We start from the raw sequence: 21,846 nt of genomic DNA, 5'->3' as shown, positions 1-21,846 counted from the left end.
ATTACTTTTAGTACACTGGGGTGCTATTTCAATTCTTTCGGTTCTATCGTCTTAAAATGGAAGTTTGGGATTGTAGATCAATTCTTCTCTCTCCAATCATGATCACAATAGGTCTCGAATTGCCATCGGTAAGAAGACCATGACAACATGCATTGCACCCCGGCCTGATCTCCATCTTCTCATAGGTACGTTGAATTTAGGTGGAGAACGATAAACGGAAGAATGGGGATGACGTAGTGGGGCCGAGCCTCTCCGGATTGAAGATCAACTTGGGGAACAGGTTTTGCCCCATGTTCTAGTGAAAGCCTGGGGCTATTTGGTGCAATGCTGTATCTTTTCTGTCATTGTTTCCAACGTGATTGGTCAGATGTATATTGACCGATGTAAAAGCTTCCAAGGGCTCGGATATTTAATCGCCATGGATTGGTATCCTGTTTTATAGGGCATCCCTCGCATGTTTATAATTGGGTTGCCTCTTGGGAATAAGAGAAGACTATTTTTCCTTCCATTCTCATATCATTTATCTGCTTCTATACCGCTGTATACTTCTCTATATGTTCCTGTGACTTCTTACGCATACTGGCCCTAATACCCGAGAATATGGCCATTGATCCTCTCCTCTCTGAGAAATCAGAGGCCTTGGGATCCAAAGATCAAGCCCCCCTCCCAGACAACATACATAAACCAGAACGGGGTCTTGATTCCCAAGCCGAAAATGCCTCCGACTCCGACGTAGCAAGCCACGAAGACAAACCCAAGCTTTATACTAGCGGCAAGCCCGAACTTACAGAGGATGCATGCTACGACAAACTCGGCTTTTGTTTTCCAGCATGGAAGAAATGGACAATCTTAAGTGTGATCTTCTTGGTTCAAATGTCCATGAACTTCAACACAGGCGTCTATTCCAATGCTGTGCCTGGCCTCACCAAAGAATTCAACATCAGCGAACAAGCCGCACGAGTCGGACAATGTGTATTCCTAGTCGCATACGCATTTGGATGTGAGCTCTGGGCACCTTGGAGCGAAGAGTTCGGTCGCTGGCCCATCATGCAGCTCTCCCTATTCCTAGTGAACATTTGGCAAATTCCATGCGCTCTCGCCCCAAACTTCGGCACAATCGTCGTATGTCGTGTCTTGGGTGGACTCAGCTCGGCCGGCGGCTCGGTCACACTCGGCATGACAGCCGATATGTGGGAATCCGACGACCAAGGCTACGCCGTAGCCTTCGTGGTCCTCTCCTCCGTTGGTGGATCAACCGTTGGGCCCTTCTTCGGCGGTATGATCGGTCAGTGGCTTGATTGGCACTGGGTATTTTGGATCCAATTGATCGTCGGCGCAGCCACACAAGCAATACACTTCTTCGTGGTCCCGGAGACCCGGGCAACGATCCTCGTAGACCGCGAAGCCAAGCGTCGCCGTAAAGAGGGAGCTGATATCTGGGGGCCGAACGAGCTGAAGACACCCCGTCTAGACTTTCACGACGTTCTCCGAATTTGGAGCCGTCCGTTCGAAATGCTCCTCCGCGAACCAATCGTCCTGTTCCTCTCCCTGCTCTCCGGTTTCTCCGACGCCCTGATCTTCGTCTTCACCGAATCCTTCTCGCTAGTCTTCGAACAATGGTCCTTCAGCATCCTCGCCATAGGCCTAACTTTCGGCTCAATCCTCATCGGCTACATCCTCGCCTACCTAATTTTCCTACCAGACATCCACCGACAGATCCAAACGCGCCGCAAATCCGGTGTAGCAAGCCGACTTGCAGAGCGTCGTCTCCTTCTCCTCCTCTTCATCGCTCCCCTCGAACCAATCGGCCTTCTAGGCTTCGCCTGGACATCAACGGGTCCTCCAATCCCGTGGGTCGCGCCTTGTATCTTCGCCTGCCTGATCGCAATGGCAAATTATGCCATTTACATGGCGACAATCGATTACATGGTCGCGGCTTACGGGCCGTACTCTGCGTCTGCAACGGGTGGTAATGGGTTTGCGCGAGATTTCCTCGCTGGTATTGCGACGATGTACTCCACGCCTATGTACCAGAACATGGGATCGAAGTATCACCTGCAGTGGGCGAGTACGCTGCTTGGCTGCGTGGGGTTCTTGGTTTTGATCCCCATTTATGTGTTCTATTGGAAGGGTCCGGATATCAGGGCCAAAAGTAAATTTGCTCAGCAACTGGCTGCTGATCGGGAGAGGAATACTGAGAGTCGGAGAGCGAGTCAGGCGAGGGCTTCTGTTGGCGCTTAGCCCTGTGTCTGTTGGTTTGGAGTTGTGGCTTTTATGATATCCATTTTGTCTAGAATTGTGTACATATATAAGATATAAAGAACCTTTATGTCCTCTGTCTTACAGTACTAAGGTTTGATCAACGAGGCAGTCATATATATATCCATATCGACATAGCTTTTCCGGCATGTTCACCTACAAATGGAGCTATCATATATGATAAATTTAGGACGACCTCGGGAGTGGGTTATAGCCAAAGAGCGGTACATTATGTGAGCCTACAGCTTGGAGGAATTCTGAAATCACGTTGACCTATATGAAATCCCTAAAAGGCTCAATGAATGATATTGGTAGATGAATAGATACATCCCGAACCAGAACAGCAACCGCAAAAATATTGTATAAGGTATCCCAAAAAAACGCCACAAGTGCCAGCTTCCTTCGTTTCCAGTATGCCCCAACTCACCTCAATCGAGAGAAAGTATCTATCTTTCAGGATAGATTAAACATGCAGATAGATGTTTTGTAGCTCAAACGCTCATATCATCAACCAAATGCGAGATAGTCCAAAATCATACATAGCATTTAGTTGGAGTGCAACTTCTTGACGCGCATAGCGCCTTCGTAGAGACCGCGATCCAAGGCAGCAGCAACGGTCAAGGTACCACCGATAATTGCACAAACACCAGTGAGGAAGTTTGTGAAAGACTTGGGGCGAGCTTCGCGGTTGACAACCTTCATAGGAGAGATATCGTAGTTGAAGAAGACACCTGGAATACCGCCCCCAGCGTGTACACGCTCCTTGTGGCCTTCGGCGGCATCGTTGCCACCGGAAAGAGGGCGCTTATGCGAGGTAACTGAGTATTGGTGCGCCTCGATACTTCCCTGGGAGCCGTAGGCGAGGCCATGGGAACCAAGAGGGGCCTTGTCATAAGCGCTGTGGATAGAGGACGAAAAGAGAGGATCCCAACCTAACGGCAGGTATGAAGTCGAGACAACCTTCACGAAGTACATGAAGTTGTACGCGGGCTCCTCGGTCTCCTGCTTAGTATCGTCGAGAGGGTTGGTGTGGTGGTGGTCGGTCCACTGCCAGCGGTCCGCGAGCTCAGCAGGGAGCTGTGGGCCGAAGCGAAGCTCGTGAATGAGATGAGACATTGTGTGTTGGTCTGCTGGGGCTGCGTTCGGAGATATATAGGCGTCCAGATCGTGGACATGCATGTTGCCGGTTGTGAAACTACGTCCTGGCGCAATGTGGAAGTTACCCACCACCTTATTCACGCGGAGTACACCCTCGATCCGGCATCCCTCGCGACGCTGTTCGGCGAGCTTCTCTGCGTAGCCTTCACGCTTACACTGCTCGATGTTGCTGCCGTCGCCGAAGGCCCATTGCTTCTCGGCGTAGGCTTCGCGCACTTCATCGCAGGTAGTACAGCATCCGGGCTTGATCACGGTTGGCGGGGGCTGGGCGCCACCACATTCACCACAGTAGTCCGGAGCTAGGTGCTTAGCAGCGTCTGCTGGAGAGTGCCTGGAAAAAAAGAATGAGATTGAGTTTCATGACTGCGGGAGAAACAGCACTTACAAGTCCAACGCTTGGACATCAATGACCTTGCCTCCTTCCGCACGGGGGCTCAGGCGGACCTTGTTCACACCATGTGCGACGCCAACTTGTTGCTCGCCAGAGACATCCATGACATCCAAGGTCAAAAGCTCACAAGGCAAACGAGGGAATGTCATGTTCAAATGTATCTCCATTCTCTCTCCTGTACAGCAGAGATCATCAGCGACCTTGTCTTACACAGGCCAGATATTCCTCGTGGGGCTAAACTCTATTCATACCTCGCGATTTGTCGACGACGAGTTCGGGAAGCACCACAACTCGTCGGTATTCTGCCCATTCGCCCCATACCAGCCACATAACAATCAGCAGCGAGGCGATTGTGATGACACCTCCGGAGTTCGTGCGAATGCGGGCATCTTCAACGGTCTTGGCGAAGGCGTCTAGCCTTGTGAATCGCGATTTTGCGGGCATCTCGCCGGTCAATTGATGACCATAAGGTAGATCGCAAGGACCAGATGATGGGGGTTGGTGGAAAGTGGCAGTATCCTAAACGCCTGTACCATAAAGAAAACGCGAATCAGTTAACGCCGTGATCATTAGACGCGCGATCTTCAATCAGACCCCATTGGAATAAACAGACCAAAGAATCATCAATTGAACAAAGGAAATGGGGATAAGCAAGCATACCAACCTAAAAGTGATGCAGTCCGAATGAGTCAATTGAATCCTGCAATCAAGACAATCAACACATAGAGATAGGAACAGGCTGGCCAAATCAGAAGCATCCTGGCATACTTGACGATGTATGGGGATTACGCCGTAAGGACAGACGACAGCCTGTGATTGGTTGGTGTCAAATCAGGCAGATTAGTCATTACCAGATCGGGACTAGTGTCAGACAAAGCGCCTCATCACGTGCACGTCGTCGACCAAAGTGAAACTAAAGAAAAAGTGATTCACGGCACTATTGTTCTGGGACCTGTTTCTGGGTCTATTCATTTCTCTCGCAGATTCACTCCATTGTCTGCAAGCTTCCTTTCTATCCAGTCTTTTTTAGTTGGCTTTTCTTAACTCTTCCTCCCAACTGACGCTTCGCTCTGCGATTTCCCTGCATGCGAAGCTCTTTCTGTCTGATTTGAGGCGCATAGCGCACTGCTCGCTTCACAACCGCCGGTTTAGCTTTCAGTCACTTTTGACACTTCTTCGACGCTCCCTACCACCCCACTGTCTCCTCCTATCTTGTCCCCGAGCACTATGAAAACCATGAAGTCTCGCCGTGGCGGCAACGATCGTGGGGGTATCCGCAAGCGGGGCCCTACTCGCACCGACCGAGATGGAGATATGGATATGGATGCCAGTGGCTCTCGGTCTAAGAGAACTCGTCCTGATGGTGGCCGTTCCGCTTTGGGTGGCCGCGTCTCAGGTGCAGGCGCAGGTGGCCGAGCTGCAGGTAGTGGCAGCCGGACCCAGGCTCGCGACAAGAACGTGGATTTGATCCAACGGGCGATTGCCAGTACCGAGTCTCAAGCCAACATTAGACAAAGCAAAAGAAATGCCGGCAAGCCCAAGGAACAGCTGGAGAAGTTCAGTGTTCGTGGATGGAAAGAGAGCAAGGCCTCAACCAACAAGGACGAAGGTCGTGAGGCCCTCGTCGCATTCCTTGAACGACGCATGAACTCCTTCACCAAATCCGGACCCCGCATCAGAATTACTCAGGTAAGTCCTACAGTTACAATAGCGGTCACCAACATCAAACCTCGACACCCCTCCGCTTCCGTGTCTTCTCGTTTTCGAGGATGCTCCTCCTACAGAATTACGATCGACACTTTTTGAGCTTTTTGGGTTCTCCTCCGGGTGGCCGTGGTTTTCAAGGTTGCTTAGCACCTTGCTAACTTTCAAATTAGCACGACCATAAGAAAGGCAGCGACACTCTGGTGGTTTCTGTTCGACCCGATCTGGCAGAGAAAATGCTTCGAATCAACGGCAATACCTTCGCCGGTGTCAATATCACTGTCGCACCCTATAATGCCGATGACGCACTAGTAAATGAATTGGCGCCAGCAGATGCTACCCCGGGCTCCACGGCCGATACCAAAAGCAAGATGCAAGCTATCCTCAACAAACGCTACTACGCCCCCACCAAGCTCCTTGACATGTCAGATCTGGCAAATGACGCCGATTTGCAAGCGATGGGAATCTTCAACACCACTTCCACCGAGTCGAAGTTTTTCCCAGCTCTTATGAAAGTCTGGGAGATGCGCTACGCCAGCTCAGCGGAACGACGCGAGGCAGTGGAAAGCGCCAGTCTGGCGAACAACCGCCTCAACAACATCAGCGTTGTGACAAGTCTCGCTCAAACCGTTCCCGATATCAAGAACCTCGACCTTTCAAATAACAACTTCAAGGACGCACAGGCAATGATTGGATGGCGGTGGAAGTTTCGCAACCTTACCTTCCTGGACTTGACGGGCAACGATTTCAGTTCTCACCCTAACTTCAAGGATACCATGCTCAAGTGGTACCCTAAGCTGCAAATCTTGAACAACGTCCAGGTGCGGACACCAGAAGAGGTTGCGCTTCAGAAGAAAACCCCCATTCCAGTCCAATCACCTTTCTTCCATGACGATGCCCAAATTGGCGAGAACTTCGTCCGTGCGTTCTTCCCCGGTTACGACAATGATCGCAGCGGTCTTGCCAGCAGTGTTTACGACAACGAATCTACCTTTTCACTAAATGTCAACACTTCGGCTCCCAGATCGCACGCCACCGAGACGGCCAGCTGGGGCGAATACATTAAGAAGAGCCGAAACCTCGACAAGATCAGCCACCTCCCCGCGCGCATGTCACGATCTTTCAAGGGCGTCGAGCAGATTCGCGAAGCTTTCACCTCGCTCCCACCCACTCGCCACCCCGACTTGGTCACCAAGGCTGACCAATGGCTTTTCGAATGCTATCCGATCCCTGGTCTTCCTGATCCTACTGGACAGAGCGCCTTTGGTGTTGGTGGTCTCTCGCTCACAGTGCATGGCCAACTCGAGGAGAGCGTCGGTGGCAAGATTGAAATTCGCAGCTTCGATCGAACATTCATCCTTGGACCCGGGAATACCCCCGGTGGCATTAGAGTCATCAGCGACGTATTCTGCCTTCGGGCTTACGGTGGACACGAGGCGTGGACTCCCGACGCGCTGCAAGTCCCTCAGGTTGCAGCCCCAGTACCTGGCCCAATTCCCACTGCTACCCCCGCAGCCGCCCCAGGAGGCAATGCTGTCGATGGATACGGTCTGCCTCAACCTGGAAAGTCCGACGCCCAACTCCAGCAGGAGCAGATGGTAGTTCAGATGAGTGCCAAGTCGGGCATGACTATTCAGTACTCAGAGATGGCCCTTTCGGGCAATGGTTGGAATGCCGAAGCCGCATGGAAAAACTTCGAGCAACTCAAGGTAAGGGGACACTAGAATGAATTGTGAATCTACCAACGAATGATGCTAACGATTTGCTATGATAGGCCTCTGGTGCTTTACCACCATCCGCTTTCGTGGCTTCTGCATGAGCCCTCTACTCTCTATCTTTCAGCAGTTTTCATTGAAAACATTTGCTCCACTCTCATTTCTGTCGTTAGCTTGTTACATCTTTATGTTTCTCAGAACTGAATGTGTGGAAGTATGACGCATCCGATGTGATTCGATACTTTTTTTATTTGCATGGCTTGGGCGAATGGCACTCTGGTTTGATAGCTTTCGACTTGTACTCTGAACATGTACCTACGGGTCGGAAATTCTTATGAAAATACCAAAAATTCAAATATACAGTTTATCATAATCATATTATATTCATACAATTACTAGCAAGGAAATTCCTATGGTCTATATTAGAATATTTACAAAAGTTGTTACTTTGAACAGCTAGAGTTGCGTAAGATGCCAAGCTGGCGCGCTAGAGCCATGCGGGCCGCGATCAACTTCCTCGTTGCACCTCCCCATCTCCCATTCCGCATTGGCCTTACAATAACCAAGTGTTTTAAGACTAATGGCAGGATGATTTCGGCGAGCTGATGGAATGACCGCGACCACTGCCATGACCACCGGCCTTATGTCGCCAAATGAGGAACCAAGCCTAGATGCCTTGGATGCGGGTGCGAAACAATTGACCTCGTGCTCACCGGTGTGAATGCTAACATGAAAGGCGTTACAGTGGACTACGATCCGATTGAACACTTGAATGCCGTTTTCTCCCATCCATCCACTCTTTCCTCCGTTTCTCAGATCTCCGACGCCCTACACGAATGCGAAGATGAGCTCGATGATGACATCGGCATGTTGGTGGAGGAGCAGGTCACCTCCAATGCTGACAGCGTCGAACGCATTCAAACAGCAAAAGCGGATCTGTCCGAGCTGTTCAAAAAGATCGACGATGTGCGCGAGCGCGCATTGAAGACTGAGCAGGCGATCACCGATATGACCGCCGATATCAAGCAGCTAGACAACGCGAAGAAGAACCTAACACTGTCGATGACTGCACTCAAACGACTGCAAATGTTGACGACAGCTTACGATCAGCTTCAGGGTCTAAGTCGGACACGGCAATATGGAGATTGTGCACAGCTGCTGCAAGCTGTCGTCCAGCTTATGGCCCATTTCAAATCGTACCGATCAATCGATCAAATTGCAATGCTCAGTCGGAATGTGGCAGATATACAACGAGATCTTCAGGAGCAGGTGTGTGAGGACTTCGAAATAGCTTTCGCCAAAGGAGAAGTAGGCTCGAAGCGCGCAATGCTTGCGGAGTCATGTCTGGTCGCAGATGCTTTGGGTGAGCATGCACGGTCTCGACTGGTGACCTGGTATTGCAACACCCAGCTCCGCGAGTACCGACAGGTCTTCCGAAATAACGAGGAGGCCGGCTCTTTGGATAACATCTCCCGCCGGTATTCCTGGTTCCGGCGCATATTGAAGATTTATGACGAAGAGAACGCGGCCATCTTCCCAGCCTCGTGGAGGGTGAATGAGATTCTGGCCAACGTCTTCTGTGAGGGCACGCGGGAAGATTTTAAGGGCATCTTATCCCGGTCTGTACGCAGTGGACAGACAATTGATGTCAACCTGCTGCTCTCATGCTTGCAAGAGACGCTTGACTTTGAACATTCTCTTGAGCGTCGCTTTGCGCCTACTTCGCGTGCATCTACCGATACATTTGCCTCGACCGAGCCTCCTGTATTCAGCCAGTCGATTTCAGAGGCCTTCGAGCCATACCTTAGTGTATGGGTTGAGGCACAAGACAAACAACTCGCGGCATTGCTACCCAAGTACCGCCAACAGCCCCTCAAAGTGCCAGATGAAGAGTTCAATTCACATATCGTGATCTCATCGTCCACAGAGCTTTTTACCTTCTATCGGCACTCTCTACAACAATGTGCCAAGCTTTCAACTGGAGGCAGCCTGGTAGATTTGGCTAAGGTATTTGCCAAGTATTTAGACCAGTATGCCCAACAAGTTCTACTTAACTACATCAGCGAACGGCCAACGAGTCACACGCCGTCCAGATTGCCAACAATTGAAGAGTTGGTCTCTGTCCTGAACACCGCCGATTACTGCTACACGACCTGCACTCAATTGGAAGAGAAAATCAAAGGCAGGCTAGATGAGAACTTGAAGCAATCCGTTGATTTGCAAAGCCAGGCAGACTCTTTCATGGGCATTGCATCTGCTGCTGTGCGAGGCCTTGTGCGGCAAGTCGAGGTCGACCTTGAGCCTTCATGGCGTGAAATGCGAAATACGCCTTGGGCCAAGATCGAGGCGGTTAGTGATCAGAGCTCGTACGTGGGTGAGATGCTTTCCCGGACAAAGGAGAAGGCATCTGAAATCTTGCAGTTGCTGCATAAGCATCAATATGCACGTGCTTTCTCTGATCATCTGGTGGAGCTTATATCGAGTCAATTCATCGGCAATGTCTTCCAGTGCAAACCAGTCTCAGAGACTGGGGCCGAACAGGTACGATTTTGCATCTTCTCATGGATCTTCTTGTCTTACTCACCTTCTCTTAGATGCTTCTCGACTCCTACACCCTCAAGAGTGGCCTTTCATCTCTTCTCCCTGCTCCGGCGCCCGCTGGCTTTGTCAAGCGTGTGAACAGCAGCTTCTTCAAGATCGAAACCCTCCTCAAGACCCTCCAAGTTCGGCCATCACCACCTGAGGCTCTTGTCCAAGCATACCTCATCCACATTGCTGACCGCAACAACAACAACTTCCGTAAAATCCTCGATCTCAAAGGCATCCGCAGCCGCCAGGAGCAAAATCATCTCGTCGAGCTGTTCCAGGTTCACCGCGCATCAGATCGCTACGCCTCCAACCTTCAGCAGAGCAACCCTATTCTCGCTGCTCTCCAAGGGCCAATGGCCACCAGCACGGGCTCTGTTTCCCAGGGTCTAGGTCTTGGGAGTGCCGCCGCAGCCATGCCATCTCGTTTCGACGCCTCCATGCTCGGCTCAGCCATCATGTCCGCAGCCAAAGACGGAGTCGACCGCTTCGGGAACCCGAGTCTCAGCAATTTAGGTGCCGGTGTGGCTGGAGCCACTGGAGCCTCTGCGTCCGTATCTGGCATGACCAGCCCGTCCGGCACCTCATCCCCTGCCCCCATCGGTTCCACCCTACAACCTAATCACGCCTACACATTTTCAGAAAGCACTACAGGAAATCTCAATGAGAATCTGAAGAACATTGGTAAATTTTTCCGCCGCGATCTCGGTGGCTTTGGAGGTCGTTTCGGGCGGAGCACGGAGGATGGAGCCTAATCTTCAGTCCGCATGGTTTTCGTCGGTGTCCACTTTCCATTTTGAATATATCTTGGCACAAGCATTGACTCAGACATCTACCACTCGTGAACTCTGTGCTCGAGCTAGGTTGACTGAGCTATCATGCATATTCTGTAGCTGTTCTCGCGAAGAAGTGTCTTAACCAAGACCAACCGTTTTGTATCATGTTTCGCAGCTGTATACCACTTTGGCTGAAATATCATTCATCTTTTCCTCAATCTATCCACGATTTATGTGTACAAACTTCGAACCAAATGCATCACAATGAGTCAATTTCTTGGCAAAGATTTCTTTGGGTTCACGCCCTTCGGACGACATGTCGAGTTGCGGCTGAACAGAAGGTTTTATTTTTTGATATAAGAGACTTTCTCCCTTGAACGCTAACAATTAGTGTCTTTTTCATATCATTACTACCAAAAATGACCACCGAAATATCAATGGATTCAAAATTGTCTCCAACGCCATCCGCTGGATACACCCTCCGCACCCACCGCCCGGGCGACATAGGCTGGATCATCCACCGTCACGCAACCTACTACGACAAGGCACATGATTGGGGTCTGAAGATGGAAGGCCTCGCCGCCAAAGTCGGGGCCGACTTCCTCGAAAACTACGACGAGTCCACAGACCGATGTTGGATCGCAGAGCGCAACGACGAATTTCTCGGCAGTATCATCCTGGTCAAAGACAGAGACCAGGTCAACGCAGCCAAGTTGCGCTTGTTCCTTGTTGAGCCCAGTGCGCGGGGGCTAGGGCTCGGGCAGGCCTTGGTACAACAGTGTAAGCGGTTCGCGCGGGAGTGTGGATATGCGAAGATTCACCTCTGGACACAGGGTGTGCTGCTTCCTGCGCGTCGGCTGTACACAAAGGAGGGATTCCAGTTGGTTAGTTCGGAGGAGAATGAGGTCTTTGGGGTGAAGCTCATGGGGGAGTGTTGGGAGTTGGTCTTCTGAATACTGTGAAGCGGATGGGCTGTACATAATGTTTGTAGTTATTTCTTGCGAAAAAGAAGCATCTGGTCATGGAGTTTCCTCTATTTGATGTGCACCTTTCATTTGGTGAGCGTATATATCCATATGCTAATATTTACACTGAATATGTACAATCTGAATGGAAAATGTCCTTGGGATAAACTTGCTAACATTAAATGACACCTTTCGAGTGAACAAGCCCTGATAGACCTCTTTCGATGCTCATCCTTGTCCGAGGACATGAATCAAAAGTTAAAGTTTCCGGATTCACAAAGGTCATATGGTCTCTGTTCTTTGCCCACGCTGAGCTTCTCATACTCTCCAATCATTTCCTTTAATCCCGGGGAGGGAATGGACCGGGGATTTTTTTCCAAACTCTGGCTATAGTTCGTATCGCCTTCAGCTCCTCTGGTTTGATTATACCCGTGGCTCTGACTGAGGATATCCCTGAGCTCTTTTGGAACCTCATCTAGATTTTGCAGTCTATTGCCGTAGTCTCGAGACAGTACAGACAACTTGAAGAAATGGTAAAGACTCTTCCCGACTTGGGAGCGATTCGCAATGACTGAGAACGCGCTTGTCAAGCTCAAGAAGTCCGAGTCCAGAATGTCGAAGCTAGACTGCTCAAGCAGAGTATATAGAGCAACATTCACTGCGTACATGGCGAACTGGTGCACATGTTTCATCCCGTACTCTGTCCGCATCATCTGAATGATTTCGGATATCTGTCGCGCAGATGAGATAGCCACTTCACTGGCAGTAAGCCCACTTTCGGGGTCTAAGCTCATAGGTGCTCGTTTATCTGAAATAGAGAATGACGGGTAACTACCGAAATTGTCGCAGCATAGATTAATCATAAGTGCATGGAATCGCATTCTGTTGCAAAAGTTTGTTTGTTTAGCCACGATCAAGAATACCCATAGAGCTCACACAAACCTCAGTAGTAGAATATGCGGTGCTGGTCGCTTTTTGGGTATGAATATCTCGGGAAGATTTGTTTCCCATTGGCGAAGTCGATTGTATACATCCTGCTTGACCTTGTTAGGGTCAATGTCTTTCTGCTTTGCTACTTGCCCGCTCCGCGATATATCTCGCGCAATATAAGACAGATTGCACGATTCGTCAAAGTACTGGCCCATGTAAGACGGCTGGGTGCGGTCTGAGATCGGATATGGCATCCATGTCCCAATAGGGTTATCTTCGTCCCGTGAAAGCCGTTCTACACTCACCTCATGAACGCGGCTCGGTTTAAGGAAGTTTGTATGGACAATACTGTTTCGTTACAAGGTCAGCTTTAGTGTTGAGATAGAGGAATATTCTCGGGAAGTTACGTACGTGTCAATCTGGAAAAGACCCCAAGCCGTGCGTTTGATTGATGCGACCATCTCTTCAGAAAATTGAGATCTGTTCAATTCTCGATGGTCAGACTTGACAATCTTGAGATCTTCTGCCATCTCTATCGCACGGTGAAGCATGGTGTAGCCAAAATTATCATTGCCCATCACGGAGTATCTAGTTTTGGAAAGCAAAGATATTAGACATCAAGTCAAACTACTGAGCTTGTATTAGAACAGTACTCACCTCTCATACAATAGCAGAGTCGCTTGCAAAGTTGCTAGACGGATGCCAGCTCCCCTTTCAAACGAATGTATTCTCATGTAGCTTTCTGCTTCTGCTAAGAAAGCAGAACCCTTAGAATTTGTATCTCCTGCTATGGTGTAGACTTTGGCATATTGTGAATAATCCTGTCGTATTCAAATGATCAATACCCTATCAGAAAAAAGCAAGTCTTACACTTACGCATGCATTTGCAAGCAGTGCGTTAACAAGAAACGGACTACAAAAGTCCGAGTTCAGGTTTCCCTTCTGCATATCCTCAATGAATGACTTGCCGTCAAAGAAAGCATAGAAAGGATAGACCCATGTCATGTATAAAGATACCAGATGTGAGACTAGATCATCATCATCGGTGACATTTGTCCACGGTTTTGCAGGGACCCTGTAAGGGGCGCTTTGGCATAAATAGTTAATATCCATCATCTGTGACCGGAATTGCGGTGCATTTTTCCCTGGTGGGAATAGTAGGGCCATCGTGTGTTTGTTTCGCTTTTTTAGACCCTTCCTCTTTCACTTGTGCGTCTGGCAAAACCCAGTCTAAATAAACGCGAATCTGGTGAAGGGGAAGATGATCTCGAATCATTTGGAGTAATTCTTGCTGAGGACCTTCATCCGTTCGAATCACCTCAAAGACATCATGCAAGAGCTTGCGATAGTAACCTGACTGGTTGGCATCATCTGTGTCAGGTCTTTGCTCACTTGAAACCTCAGAAAAGCTGTGGTTACTCTGATTTACCTGGTTAGTACAGCCTGCTCCTTTCACGGGTTTAAGATTGATTTATAAGTATTAAGCTTACCTTTCTCTTGCTCGATTTACCAATCGAGTTAGCAGTTGGTTCATCATCCTGATTCGACATCGCATAAGTATGAGAAGGATATAATAAAAATTGAAACACTCATTTGCAAATGTACTGGTATACTTGGGTATTGGTGCATATGATTTCGACGATATACAGGCTTTGATGCAGCTATAAGGTGACGAGTTATGACATCAAAAAACCTCGCACAGACAATTTCTATAGAAACATCAAATTCCATCAGACAGCATCAAAATACATTGAAATTCAAAAAAGTACCTGGTTTTTATCTTCTAGAAGCACATATTGTTGGATATTGCCCCAAGCTCCGAACTATTCGAAGAACTATCGCGGCTTAAAACTACACGTGCATCTAAATCTATCATACCCAAGGACTTTTATCCTCCCGATCAACTCGTTCCAAGGTTGTCATTGTCTATTAAATAGGTTGTTTCCTACATCATGTTCTCCCTTTGGTGGTTATAGTTTCGGTGCTTCACGCGGATGTCATTTAACTCGACTTCAAAGCGAAAAGCTGCAAGAGAATCGTGATGTAAATAAGGTTATCTTAAAGACCCAATTCTCTCTGTGGGGTTTCTAGAAATTTTTGCCATGCAAAGATTGACCAACACGAACTTGTTGAGCTTGGGAGGTCAATGAACTTGCTTTGTACATGATCGCTCGAGCAATCGACTCCCAAGTAACCAACCAATCAGAGGGCTCATGGTCATCTCAAGGTGACCAATAGAACAGGGAGTTCCTCGAGCAGCTTAGCTTCCGCCCACTTGAGCTACTAGCCGCATATAGATCACACGGGCTAAGCGAGACTACACATACAAGCCGCTATTTTGATAATACACAAGACCATGAATATGTTATGGAAGGAGTTTTCATTGAGCGACTGGCTGTTACCGCAGTTGCACAAATCAAGATAGCGAACAGGATTCCCGTCAACCTCCACCTACACCACTGTCTACGTACAACATATCGGCACTACAATTGCAGGTCATATGAAGAACATCTGTAAACTGATCACAAGTTAGCAATTGTTTCAAATTGAACAGTCAAAGTCAAGTCAAAAGCAGGTGTGTGAAGTGTATGGCGTCATCAAAAAATTAGAGTGTAGTTGTTGCATTTTTTTAATCTTCAAAGCGACCCGGGAGGGGACGTAAATGCTCGGGGTTAAAAATTTATAATCATCCGCCAGGGTGATAGAGGTGTGCAAGGGGAAAAGAAGAAAAAAACGAAAACTCACCAATTCGGTTGAAAACGAACAATGGGCGCAGCTACGTCCATTATACGTGTTCTAGGTTTCCGATGGAAATCCATTGCCAAGTCATGATGTTTCATTCCCAGTCGCTATTTCGAGCGCCGGTTCAAGTAAATCTAATACATGGCGTTCGCATCCGTGAGAAGACGCGCTTAGTCGAAGAGACCGAAGCCCATATCCTCATCGGACTCCTCCTCATCCTCAGCGGGAGCAGCGGCGGCAGGGGCGTCACCACCGGAGGTGGCGGCGGCGGCAGCAGCAGGAGCAGCAGAGGCGTAAGCATCGGGGTTAGCGATGCGATCCTTGAGCTCATCAATCTCGGGCCAGCTGTAGTCGGTACCGATGGCGACAGCGAGGACCTTCTTGTAGCCGTTGATGAGGTTGTGGATAACGGCGGGAAGGGTGGGGTAGCTGACGGCCAGGGAGACGGCAGTGATGGTAGCGATGGCCTGGGAGAAGGTGGCAAGAAGCTGCTCCTCGGAGATGTCAAGGACATCGGCACCGAAGACCTGTCCGTTCTGGTAGACCTGGGCAATGGTCATACCGTAGGTGAAGGGAGAGATGTTCAGCAGGTTGAGCAAGGAAGCCTCGGAGGCACCGACCTTGCCACCGTTCTCAACAAGCTTGAGATCGGAAACAATTTCAATGGTACCACGGGCAATCTTGGTGGGGACACCGAGGGCCTGGAAGAAAGCGGTCTTACCGGGCTCCATACCAGTGTTACCTATGAGGTGTTAGTTATACTGAATCGGCGGGACGACGGTGACATGAGTGTGAACATACCAGCGGGAATCCAGACATCGACGGTAGCGAAGGCACCGGCCTTAGCAGGGGCAGCAACGCGGTTGGCGAGAATCTTCTCCTTGATCTCCTTGAGGTCACCGTTGGTGAAGATGAAACCAATGTTACCCTTGACGAAAGGCTGGAGCTTCTCGTACTCGGGGTTCTCGGCGACGAAACCCTTAAGGGCACGACGGACCATGGTGTTCTTACCCATCAGAACGGTGGCCTCGCCACGGAGGGCGATACGGATCTCGTGCATCTGCTGGGAGGAGACATTGTCAATTCCAACAATGAAGATGGAACTGTGAGTGTCAAGCAGGTGCTTGAGCTTCTCGAAGTAAGCGGTCTTGGTTGCGGACTTGCCCCCCATTTCTTCTTGATTTCCGTGAAGAGAGGTTGTTTAAGGGAAAGTCAAATGTTGTGGTTGTGAATGAAGAGGAAACGAAAGGTAGCGGAAATTCGGGAAGATTACTTTTTTTTGGTGCGCTCGCTAGTGGATCACGTGAGATGAAAAAGTAGACCCACCCGACTTGCCATAACGACGGGGGATGGGTGAATCCGATTTCAAGGACCTTTGAAGCTTTCAATTGTTTAATTGTTTCTTCTGTATATGTCGCATACCACTCAGGTATAATCCTGTGGTTTTTTAATACCAATTGACGTGGGAAGCGACCCATTATGGCTTCTCTCCAGCATCCGTTCCAGTGTCTGCGCTATGTCAACAGGCAACCGGTAGGCCAATCGGATATCCTTTTGGCCACTGCCGGTCAGAATCTATTCTCTTACGATGCTTCTAGTGGACAACGTTTGGATGTGTGGCCTCAATCCGTAAATGCGGCGAACACTGAAGATGAAAGTTCTGGCGCAGCTCCCGCATCTGAAGACCAAGCCCCACCAGAGAAGCGCAGGAAGCTTTCTTCGCCCGCCGAGGATCAGAACAACGCGGAAATTGAGTCCAAGTCTGGACCCGAAGTCAAGTCCAACGATCTGAAGAAGGGCGATTCCAATGCTTGGACAAACATTCCTCTTTTAACTGTGTCCCACGGCAAATATGTAGTCATCATGACTGCTGAGGACAAATGTGTCCGAGTTCTGAGTCTAGCTGAAGATGGGAAATTCCAGCAATTAAGTGCTCGGTAAGTTGTCATAACTCTATGTATAGGTTCCTCAAGCTCATCATGCACAGCACAATGCCCAAGAAGCTCGGTGCGCTCACTTTAACTCCCGACGAGAACACTCTCTTGTGCGGTGACAAGTTCGGAGATGTCTACGCTTTCCCAGTCATTCCCAGCGGGAACTACGTGAAGCCTCAGGTACAAGCAAAGCCATATGAGCCATCTGCCACGAATTTGACTGTGCACACGAAACGCAACCTGGAATCGTTGGAGCAACAGAAGCGACAGGCTGCATTGGCGAAAGCCAACCCTGAAGAACGAGTTGTGCTGAACTTCGAGCACCAACTCATCATCGGACATGTTTCGCTGTTGACGGATTTGATCTCCGCTACCCGGCCTGCAGACTCCACCGCTGGCCAGCGAAGCTATATCTTGACCGCGGATCGTGACGAGCATATTCGTGTATCCCGCGGTGTTCCCCAAGCGCATGTCATTGAGCAGTTCTGCTTTGGTCACACTTCATTTGTCAGCAGTCTTTGCGTTCCTTCCTGGGAATCCAAGGTTCTCATCTCGGGCGGCGGTGACAACTATTTGCTTGTGTGGAACTGGCTCGAGAACCAGATTCTACAGAAAGTCCCACTTCCTGAATCGGAGGCAGATGTCACAGTAAGCCGCATTTGGGATATCTCGTTTAGCTCAGCTGCAGGCGATGCTGCTTCTGTGAAGACTATTTTCGTTGCATTGGAAGGGTACGTTCATATAACCAGCCACCATAATTATTGATTTTCTAACATCGCGAACAGGTCTACAAAGCTTCTTTGCTACAGCCTCGAAAACGGCAACGCATTGATTCTCCAGGATACCCTGGAGCTCTGTGGCAATGTCCTTGGTTTGACTGCCATCGATCCAAGGGGCTCCATCGTTGTCTCCGTGGATACCGTGCGGCAACCCAACTCTACTAGTGATTGGAAGAAGACTTCCCAACCCCCTCTCGAAACTTTCCGAGTCAGCGCAGGAAAATGGGCTCCTGTTGAGGACTCCATGGTTCTCGCTATCAACTCCGAGGGCACCTCAAGTCTGCCTGAGACATTGGAGCAGAAGCAAAAGAACGAGTTGAATGATGCATTGTACAGTCTGGGCAAATTGCGCAAGAGAGATGGAATCTATGATTAAAAGTGAGCATGTTGTGATTAATGTACAGCAGATGATAGTATCAATTATACGAGATGATGATTTCCAAGTCTTCGTACGTTCCGAGCTCCTCTAAACACTTAATCCGAATATGTCGAATTCGCACGCCTAAGGCAAGCTGATTAAAGCAATATAAACACCTGGGCAACCTTCGAAGGAATCAACAATCAACCAAGCGTACGGGATAAGTGTCAGGTATAGCGCTCAGTCGTAGGTGACCGTGCCAGGTCCCACCATGGTAGAAAGCACAGCAACCCACTGAAGCGCCATTATTATGCAACGAGGTAGCACATTCTTCAACCGCATCAACGATTGTCTTCTTCTCGGCCGTGCTACCGCAATTTGAACCGGTAGTTGTCGTCTGGTAGGCGTAACCATAGACCAATCCATCACCTGCATCGGTGCCATAGGTGATGGCGCATGAACTCACATCCGCCTTTGACTTGATGATTCCAGCAATGAAGTCATAGATATCTTTGGCTGCTTTGACTGTAGCGATGTTCTGGGCACCGTTCTTGATGGTGGTCACGACCTGCGTGATGGTAATACCGGTACGTTTGTCGAGTGTGTTGTTAGCGTGTTGCCACGCATAGTCGGCATTGATAACGCCCAGGGTCACAGTCATGTTGGAAGAACCTTCATTCCACTCATGGTAGATCGGGTAGGTGATCACAGTTGTTGTTTTATCGTCTCCAGCAAGGCATGGATCAACAAGCCCGCATGCGAGAACGCCACACAGGACAGCGCTGACTTTGACCATGTTCCTTCAGTATATCTGTAGTAGATTGCGCAAAGGTCTAGAATAAGAATGCAGGCCAGATAGATCAAGTCCATGCAAACAGATTGAGATCCCGGGAGGACACCTAGACAATCGGTCAGTACACACACTGTCGGGATAGGCAAGATGGAAGATGTTACCTGAAGAGAACAAACTATTGGTAGGCGACTACCTATGAGATTGCTCAAAATTTCTTGGTATGGATACTTTTTTGTTTACAGCCAGGAAGTTGACTCTTTTTATACTTCAATTTCGGGATCAATCCCATAGCCCATACCTAGAATTCCCCCGATAGAGAATACAGCCAGCTTTGCATGAGTCCAATACTTCCTTGATAGATCGATTCATGCAGTCATATTGATGATATATCATAGAGGCAAAGGTAACCGATCAAAGCCTGCCCTATTGCGGTAAATGGTCTCCCATGATTGTCCGATGACCCTGATTGTTTCTATGCTCCAGCCCTCCGGATTATTCGATCAAGTGGAATTTAACGATTATTCATCTAGATAAAAATGTATGCCTATAAGCCTACCTTCTTTTGGATTATCATACCGTACTTGGCATATCCTTAAAATCCCCATTTGATGTTGAGAAGTTTGATATATATATACAGCCAAGCCTGATCACGACAACTATCAAGCATAGGAAAACCGAAAAAGCTTCATTCAATTTAGTAAGACACGAGTTTCCACTATCAGTGATAACGTTTAGCCCCAGGGAGCTTGACCGGGCTTTGCCCTGTGGTGTGGACTTGGTATGCAGTATTTGGGACATTGGTTCAGCCGTAGTAAGTCTTTCCAAATCAAGTCTAATATGCCGCTGCAGGGCACTAGTGCTGATTTTCGTCGATAGGAACAAATATTACTTTTTCTTTTGGTTCAAAGGGAATTGCTTCCTGAAGACAATTGGACCCTCCTGCCGGTGGTTTTTATTTAACTTGCTGTATCGTGTAGTGTTAGTGACACAAAGATCCCCAGAGGCTCTGGCCCCAAAGAGATGGTCCCCAGGACATCGTGATACGTAGGTCCATCACCCTGCAAAAAACTTGTTGCATACTTTAGGAACATGCTCAATATTACTCGAATAACTGCAAAGGATGCACTAGAGCGGAGATAGAAAGAAAACAAGACTCCTTTACCTTTTCGTAGCCATGAAACTTGATAAATTTACATTCTTCAATTCTGTGTAGTATATCATCGAGAAAAGAAAAGAAAAAAATCACCAAAAGAAAAGAAACGCCAGACGGTGGATTTTCATGTTGCTGTAGTATAACACCCGCCGTCTACTAAAGTTTCCGCTCCAATCGTGGGCCGCGGTAGCCGGAGAACCTTGGAATCCCACTTCCCCTCCTCCATCCCACTTGCATATTTTACCAACACAATGCAGGAGCAATTTGAGCCTTTGAAGAACGATCTGCTGCTAAGGGCCGCACGGGGTATGCCTGCTTGAGATTTTCAAATTGATCGGTGCTGACAATCGCAGGTGAGAAGGTGGAGCGTCCTCCCATTTGGGTTATGCGACAGGGTAAGATTCCTTCACGTGCCTTATTGATGGCATTGATCTTACTGGAATTATTTACTAACCTAACCTGCTCAATAGCTGGCCGATACCTTCCCGAGTACCACGAGGCCAAGGGTGGCCGTGACTTTTTCGAATGCTGCCGCACACCTGAAATCGCATCGACCTTGACCCTCCAGCCCATCGAACGCTATGAGGGCCTGATCGATGCCGCTATCATCTTCTCCGATATTTTGGTTATTCCTCAGGCTATGGGAATGGTTGTTGAGATGTTAGACAAGAAGGGACCTCATTTCCCGGAGCCGCTTGACTCACCCACCGACGGGCAGTACGAGAAGGTGATGGCGAAGGATGTCGATGTGAAGACAGAGCTGGACTACGTCTACAAGGCAATTTCCCTCACACGCTTTAAGCTGAAGGGCCGGGTGCCTCTCATCGGCTTCTGCGGTGCGCCGTGGACGCTGCTGTGTTACATGGTCGAAGGCGGTGGCAGCAAGCTCTTCGTGCAGTCCAAGAAATGGGTCTACAAGTACCCCGCCGAGGCTCAGGCTCTTCTGCAGAAGATCGCAGAAATTTGTGTGGAATACCTCGCGCTTCAGGTCGCCGCCGGAGCGCAGTTGGTGCAAGTGTTCGACTCGTGGGCTGGTGAGCTGTCTCCCGTCTCGTTCAAGTCCTTCTCGCTTCCTTACCTCCGCCACATCTCCGCAAATTTGCCCAAGCGCTTGAAGGAGATGGGCCTAGAGCCTGTTCCCATGACTGTCTTTGCCAAGGGTGCCTGGTATGCCCTGGATGACCTTTGTGATTCGGGTTACAACGTTGTCGGCCTGGACTGGCTGCATGATGCCGCTGAAGCTATGCGCATTGCCAACGGCCGCGTGACCATTCAGGGCAATGCGGATCCTGGCATGCTCTACGGTGGTCCCCCGGCCATCACTGCTACCCTTGAACCAATGGTTGAGGGTTTCAAGAAGGGCAAACAGGGATGGATCTGCAACTTGGGTCACGGTAAGTCAAACTTTAATATTCATGGAGTTGCGTATCCAAGCTGACTGTTTCAGGTGTCACTCCATTCGTTGACCCTGAGAACCTTAAGTTCTTCTTCGAAGAGATCCATCGACTGACCGTATAAACATGGGTCTTTGTAAAGATCAAGTTTGAATGGCTTCTTCGATATAAAAAACTATGTGAGATCTAAAAGCACATCCACCTTTCGG

The 21,846-nt window shown here is 49.1% G+C and overlaps 11 protein-coding genes across 11 annotated transcripts; 6 read left to right on the top strand and 5 right to left on the bottom strand.

Moving 5' to 3' along the window:
- Positions 1 to 600: 600 nt before the first annotated feature.
- Positions 601 to 2,241, top strand: N7529_008511 (Major facilitator superfamily domain general substrate transporter; the record flags this gene model as incomplete). The annotated part of the gene is made up of 1 exon (XM_057244038.1): positions 601 to 2,241. One exon carries the CDS (start codon positions 601 to 603, stop codon positions 2,239 to 2,241), a length of 1,641 nt encoding a protein of 546 aa, XP_057095576.1.
- A 564-nt stretch (positions 2,242 to 2,805) lies between these two features.
- On the bottom strand, positions 2,806 to 4,252 carry N7529_008510 (retrograde cargo receptor ERV46; the record flags this gene model as incomplete). Its single annotated transcript, XM_057244037.1, has 3 exons — positions 2,806 to 3,748; positions 3,803 to 3,983; positions 4,060 to 4,252. The coding sequence occupies 3 exons, from the start codon at positions 4,250 to 4,252 to the stop codon at positions 2,806 to 2,808; spliced, it is 1,317 nt and encodes a 438-aa protein (XP_057095575.1).
- Positions 4,253 to 5,035: 783 nt separating this feature from the next.
- N7529_008509 (uncharacterized protein) lies at positions 5,036 to 7,331 on the top strand (the record flags this gene model as incomplete). Its single annotated transcript, XM_057244036.1, has 3 exons — positions 5,036 to 5,497; positions 5,686 to 7,221; positions 7,287 to 7,331. The coding sequence occupies 3 exons, from the start codon at positions 5,036 to 5,038 to the stop codon at positions 7,329 to 7,331; spliced, it is 2,043 nt and encodes a 680-aa protein (XP_057095574.1).
- A 539-nt stretch (positions 7,332 to 7,870) lies between these two features.
- Positions 7,871 to 10,568, top strand: N7529_008508 (putative GARP complex subunit Vps53; the record flags this gene model as incomplete). Its single annotated transcript, XM_057244035.1, has 3 exons — positions 7,871 to 7,913; positions 7,973 to 9,768; positions 9,822 to 10,568. 3 exons carry the CDS (start codon positions 7,871 to 7,873, stop codon positions 10,566 to 10,568), a joined length of 2,586 nt encoding a protein of 861 aa, XP_057095573.1.
- Positions 10,569 to 11,008: 440 nt separating this feature from the next.
- N7529_008507 (GNAT family N-acetyltransferase) lies at positions 11,009 to 11,542 on the top strand (the record flags this gene model as incomplete). The annotated part of the gene is made up of 1 exon (XM_057244034.1): positions 11,009 to 11,542. The coding sequence occupies one exon, from the start codon at positions 11,009 to 11,011 to the stop codon at positions 11,540 to 11,542; it is 534 nt and encodes a 177-aa protein (XP_057095572.1).
- Positions 11,543 to 11,805: 263 nt separating this feature from the next.
- Positions 11,806 to 12,348, bottom strand: N7529_008506 (uncharacterized protein; the record flags this gene model as incomplete). The annotated part of the gene is made up of 1 exon (XM_057244033.1): positions 11,806 to 12,348. The coding sequence occupies one exon, from the start codon at positions 12,346 to 12,348 to the stop codon at positions 11,806 to 11,808; it is 543 nt and encodes a 180-aa protein (XP_057095571.1).
- Positions 12,349 to 12,486: 138 nt separating this feature from the next.
- Positions 12,487 to 13,035, bottom strand: N7529_008505 (fungal specific transcription factor domain-containing protein; the record flags this gene model as incomplete). Its single annotated transcript, XM_057244032.1, has 2 exons — positions 12,487 to 12,832; positions 12,896 to 13,035. 2 exons carry the CDS (start codon positions 13,033 to 13,035, stop codon positions 12,487 to 12,489), a joined length of 486 nt encoding a protein of 161 aa, XP_057095570.1.
- A 2,361-nt stretch (positions 13,036 to 15,396) lies between these two features.
- On the bottom strand, positions 15,397 to 16,397 carry N7529_008504 (60S ribosomal protein uL10; the record flags this gene model as incomplete). Its single annotated transcript, XM_057244031.1, has 2 exons — positions 15,397 to 15,968; positions 16,028 to 16,397. The coding sequence occupies 2 exons, from the start codon at positions 16,395 to 16,397 to the stop codon at positions 15,397 to 15,399; spliced, it is 942 nt and encodes a 313-aa protein (XP_057095569.1).
- Positions 16,398 to 16,705: 308 nt separating this feature from the next.
- trm82 (putative tRNA methyltransferase) lies at positions 16,706 to 18,315 on the top strand (the record flags this gene model as incomplete). Its single annotated transcript, XM_057244030.1, has 3 exons — positions 16,706 to 17,163; positions 17,214 to 17,891; positions 17,946 to 18,315. The coding sequence occupies 3 exons, from the start codon at positions 16,706 to 16,708 to the stop codon at positions 18,313 to 18,315; spliced, it is 1,506 nt and encodes a 501-aa protein (XP_057095568.1).
- Positions 18,316 to 18,537: 222 nt separating this feature from the next.
- N7529_008502 (uncharacterized protein) lies at positions 18,538 to 19,093 on the bottom strand (the record flags this gene model as incomplete). The annotated part of the gene is made up of 2 exons (XM_057244029.1): positions 18,538 to 18,591; positions 18,635 to 19,093. 2 exons carry the CDS (start codon positions 19,091 to 19,093, stop codon positions 18,538 to 18,540), a joined length of 513 nt encoding a protein of 170 aa, XP_057095567.1.
- A 1,401-nt stretch (positions 19,094 to 20,494) lies between these two features.
- N7529_008501 (uroporphyrinogen decarboxylase HEM12) lies at positions 20,495 to 21,761 on the top strand (the record flags this gene model as incomplete). Its single annotated transcript, XM_057244028.1, has 4 exons — positions 20,495 to 20,549; positions 20,597 to 20,638; positions 20,714 to 21,637; positions 21,691 to 21,761. The coding sequence occupies 4 exons, from the start codon at positions 20,495 to 20,497 to the stop codon at positions 21,759 to 21,761; spliced, it is 1,092 nt and encodes a 363-aa protein (XP_057095566.1).
- Positions 21,762 to 21,846: the final 85 nt, after the last annotated feature.

Source organism: Penicillium soppii (assembly GCF_028829465.1).
Source record: "Penicillium soppii strain IBT 18220 chromosome Unknown utg000006l, whole genome shotgun sequence".
Taxonomy (NCBI): domain Eukaryota; kingdom Fungi; phylum Ascomycota; class Eurotiomycetes; order Eurotiales; family Aspergillaceae; genus Penicillium; species Penicillium soppii.
This window is presented reverse-complemented; position numbering and strand designations above follow the sequence as displayed.